This window comes from Bos taurus, unplaced genomic scaffold, assembly GCF_002263795.3.
Source record: "Bos taurus isolate L1 Dominette 01449 registration number 42190680 breed Hereford unplaced genomic scaffold, ARS-UCD2.0 Leftover_ScbfJmS_2484, whole genome shotgun sequence".
Lineage (NCBI taxonomy): Eukaryota > Metazoa > Chordata > Mammalia > Artiodactyla > Bovidae > Bos > Bos taurus.
The window spans coordinates 20,334-24,825 of NW_020191556.1; the positions used below are offsets into that span (position 1 = coordinate 20,334).

The window sequence follows — 4,492 nt, forward strand, 5'->3', positions numbered from 1 at the left end:
CAGCAGCTCTGGGGATGCAGAAAGCCCGGTGACACCACTCCACTCGGGCCGTGTGAGTGGGCACTGCCTACCATGGCCTAAGTTTCATTCCGGTTCCAACTGTCCCTCCAAGGGCTCCTCTTCCGAATGGCACATTTTCTTGATGCGGGTGAACGCATCCCTGCTTGTTTCTGTCAGCACTGTTGTCGGTCATCGTGTGTTTTCCTCTTTACAATCTGTGCTTGCTGCTCTTCCAGTTTAACTTAGGAGCAGCCCTTATTTTCTGCATTTCCTAGTTGTCAGCGTTCACTGGGGCTTTCCAGGTGGTTCTAGCGGTAAAGATCCTGCCTGCCACTGCAAGAGATAACGAGAGATGTGGGTTTGATCCCCCTGGAGGAGGGCATGGCAACCCACTCCAGTCTTCTTGCCTGGAGAATCCCATGGACAGATAGTGGGCTACAGTCCCTGGGGTCACAGAGAGTCAGACACGACTGAAGCAGTTCAGCACACACTCAGGTTTTAGTTCAGTCGCTCAGTTGTGTCCGACTCTTTGCCACTCCGCGGACTGCAGCACTCCAGGCTTTCCTGTAATTCACTATCTCCTGGAGTTTGCTCAAACTCATGTCCATCGAATCAGCGATGCCATAGAACCATCTCATTCTGTTGCATCCACCAGAGAGGTGGCTGGGGCTCGGCAAAGTGCATGGTCCCACTGCATGGGTGTGAACCTGCCCTCACCACTCCCTAACCGCATGACCATCACTGTCTCCTCCTCTGTAAATCGGGAGGTGGCAGCACCTGTTTGGTAAGGGGCACACACAGCATCTGGTATATAATCAATGCACCATCCATCTCAGCGTTATATTTAGTAATAATAAGGATAGCATTTAATAATCTGCTCCTTTTTTCTCTTCTCACTTAACTGTACTCCAGACCACATCTGTTTTACTTACCCTTATAAATCCCACACCCAGCACAAACAAGACACTCAACAAATCTCTGGCTGAAGAGGCAGGAACATATCCTGTCCTTAAGGAGATGAAGCCGAGTGAGATGGGGGCCTGATGATAACACTGTGTGATGAGGAGACGCCAGGAGGACCTGTGTGGCTGTGGGATGGAGTAGGGGCATGGGCAGAACCCGTGATGAGCTCCTGGGGATGGGGAAAGTGGCAGGAAGGAGAGGTGCTGTTCCTTGTGGGGTGTCCACAGATTTTACCTCACCCTTCACTGATGAGCACTTAGGCCATTTCCAAACACTTGTCACTGTTCTGGAGGAAACAATCATTGCCCAGCTCCTACTCATTCGTAGAGTATGTTTCTAGCACTGCAGTATAAACATCTGCAATATTCGTTCCATGCTCTGTTCATCCACCCATCTGGCCAGCCATCTGTTCATCCATCCATCCACTCACTAATCCATCCATCCTTTAACTCTTAATTCCTCCATCCATCCACACATCCGTTCATCAACTGATCCGATCATCTCGGACCCTAAAGAAGACAGATGCCTCCTCTGCTCCTCCCAGGAGGACACCCAGCGTGAGTGACAGGGGCCTCATGGGGACAGCGGGAGAGACACAGAAGGGACATGCATGCAGACCCTCCTCCCTCTGAACGGTGAAGCACCCACCTGGTCCTAGCACCTCCTTGCCGGGGTGTCCAGGCCGGCCCTTCTCCTTCTTGCCAAACAAACGGCCGATGGAGGACTTGATGCCCTTCTTCTTTGGGGCTTTCTGCAGCAAGTCCTGGCTGCTGCTGCTGCTGCTGCTGGGGTTGCCCCCGGGGCCGTCCTGAGAGCCTGTCGAGCTTTGGGGAGAGAAAACAACCTTTAACCGGCACCCTTGTGCAAACACACACCCCTCCACAAGACCTACTGATAGAACTGGCCACCCAGCAACACCCTCGCCTCAACCTCGCAGCAGACAGTGGAGTCTCCTTCACCAACCACACTCCACACGAGCAATGCAGGCTTCCGGCCACAAACAATGGCCCCGGGAAGCTGAGATTCTCTGCCTGGAGCTCTCCCCTGAGGAGGGCTTCACTCCAGACGAGCTGGTGCAGAGGGCTCTCCAACCCTCCCTCAGGGTCGCTGCTCGGCAGGTGACGACCCTCCCAGAGAAGGCGAGCTCCCCTGCTCTGGGCAGTTCCCCCCGCTTCCCGCAGGGTGACCGTCCCCGGCCGTGGCAGGAGAGTGACGGTCACCGTGCAGGGCTGCTGGTCAGGTGACCACATGTGCCCTCCATCGAGTGCTGCCTGGCTCACAACGGGAGCTCAGCAGGTGGGGGTCTGAATGAGGACAGGGTCAGTCACAGGAGGTGACAGACAGTCTCCTGAGAGGAGACCCCTGAGAAAAAGGGAGGGACCCTCAAGAGCAAATCCAAGAGGCACGGAGCCGTAACCATCAGGAATGCACCCAGGCCGGGCAGAGCTCTAGCAAGAGCAGGAAGAAATCTCCCACAGGAGTCAATACGTAGAGATGGATGTTTTCTAAAATCACTGAGGTCACTGAGCTCTTCTACCCCAGCACCTGAAGTTCACCACTAAACACAGGCACCGAATCCAGTGGGATTCCTTTACAATCATCCCTGCAACTCTTTGAAGACAAGAGGCGCAGGGCTCCTGAGACTGACGACGAGGCGCGCAGGCCCCTTACTTGTGGGCGTCCCTGATGTCCTCGTAGCTGGCTCTGTGCGGTGACCCCCTGTCCAGCCGGTCTAGCCGAAGGAACCGCAGCAAGGCGGGGGTCGAGGCTTCACATTTGATGGCGGTCTTGTCATCTTGTACCTCTTCCGGTAAAGGTGGCAGCTGAGGGAGTGAGGTAAGTGTGAAATTGGCTAACAATAGACTGTGTCGAAAAAGGCAATCACACAGGCTTTACATTATAACCAGAAACTTATTGGAAAACATAGTAGCGATGCTATCCGCCAAGTACAAAAAAATGTGTTGTTCTAGCTTAATGCCGTCCTAAAGGACTGTCTTGTTCAAGAGAAGCGGGGCCGTGGGGCAGCGAGAACACCCTACTGAGTGCACAGATCCTGGCCTGGAGCCTCCCTGCAGCCAGGCTCCACTCTCCCTTGAATCCAGCGACCAGATGGCCCTGCCAGGCAGGACAGCGGAGCCACGCCAGCACTGTGAACCCTGCATGGCATGAACTGCCCTGATGAAAGGACTGTGTTCATCGCCAGATGCTGCTCAGGAGCACCACTAGCAACAGTAAGAAACCTCTCAGCAAAGCCGTCCAGACCTTTCTGTTTGAAGGAGAAAAGGAAACAGCTTGTACCACCACCCAAGATCATGTTTAGTGATGATGCAGGTTACTGAACCCATGACAACAAGTGAAGTATAGAAAAGGTACCTAACCCCTGCATGCGAACACCACGTGTCTGGCTTGTCTTTCTCAGAAACATACAGACTGGGGGCTACACACTGAAGTGCTTACACGCAGTTTGAGTGTAATTTCAAAAATATTACTATAATTCCATAACTATACTATAAAGTAAACTGCTGCTGCTAAGTCACTTCAGTCCTGTCCGACTCTGTGGGACCCCATAGACGGCAGCCCACCAGGCTCCCCCGTCCCTGGGATTCTCCAGGCAAGAACATTGGAGTGGGTTGCCATTTCCTTCTCCAATGCATGAAAGTGAAAAGTGAAAGTGAAGTCGCTCAGTCGTGTCCGGCTCGTAGCGACCCCATGGACTGCAGCCTACCAGGCTCCTCCGTCCTAGGTCTTCACTAAGAACTGATTTGTTTCAACCTAGAGGGGTGGGATGGGGAGGGAGACGGGAGGGAGGGTCAAAAGGGAAGGGATGTATGTGTACCTATGGATGGTTCATGTTGAGGTTTGACAGAAAAGAACAAAGTTCTGTAAAGCAATTATCCTTCAATTAAAAAATAAACTAATTAAAAAAAAATGATCTCGCCTGGACTCCCAGCTTTTCCGCTGGTCCTGGGTCTGAAGACAGGAAAGACAGTGGTGGCAACAGTGTGGGGAACAGATTAACCCCTTTGGGGTCCAGACAGGTCTCCTTTATACATTTGCTACTGGGTGTGCGAGCCTGGGCATGGTGCCCGGCCTCTCTAAGCCTCAGTGTCCATGTCTGCTGAATGGGGATAACAGCAGCCTGGACCTCACCTGGGTGTCTGCGGGATTAGATGACAGACTCGGAAAGCATTTGACACGGTGCCTGGCGCACAGAGTCTCCTGCACACTGCTACCCACCATCATTAAATTGGCTTCCTCCAAATCTAACATCTATGGCTCTGAGTCAGTCATTTGTTTTAAAAAAACTCTAAGCGGAGATTCCATGGTAGTCCAGACATTAGGACTTGGCACTTTCACTGCCGGGACACCGGTCTGATCCCTGGTTGGGGAACTAAGATCCCATAAGCTGTGCAGCATGGCCAAAAAAATAAGTAAAGAAAATTTTAAAAATAATAAATAATACTATGTCTACTATAAATAAGCATGAGATGATTAGAAGGCAAACAAGTGGGATATAGGCAAACTGTTA

The 4,492-nt window shown here is 52.2% G+C and overlaps 1 protein-coding gene across 1 annotated transcript; it reads right to left on the reverse strand.

The window, feature by feature from the left end:
- Positions 1-1,102: 1,102 nt before the first annotated feature.
- Positions 1,103-2,853, reverse strand: LOC112445690 (liprin-alpha-1-like; the record flags this gene model as incomplete). The annotated part of the gene is made up of 2 exons (XM_024989159.2): positions 1,103-1,787; positions 2,635-2,853. Coding segments are annotated over 2 exons (559 nt in total), but the record flags the coding sequence as incomplete, so codon positions are not given.
- Between the last annotated feature and the right edge of the window lie 1,639 nt (positions 2,854-4,492).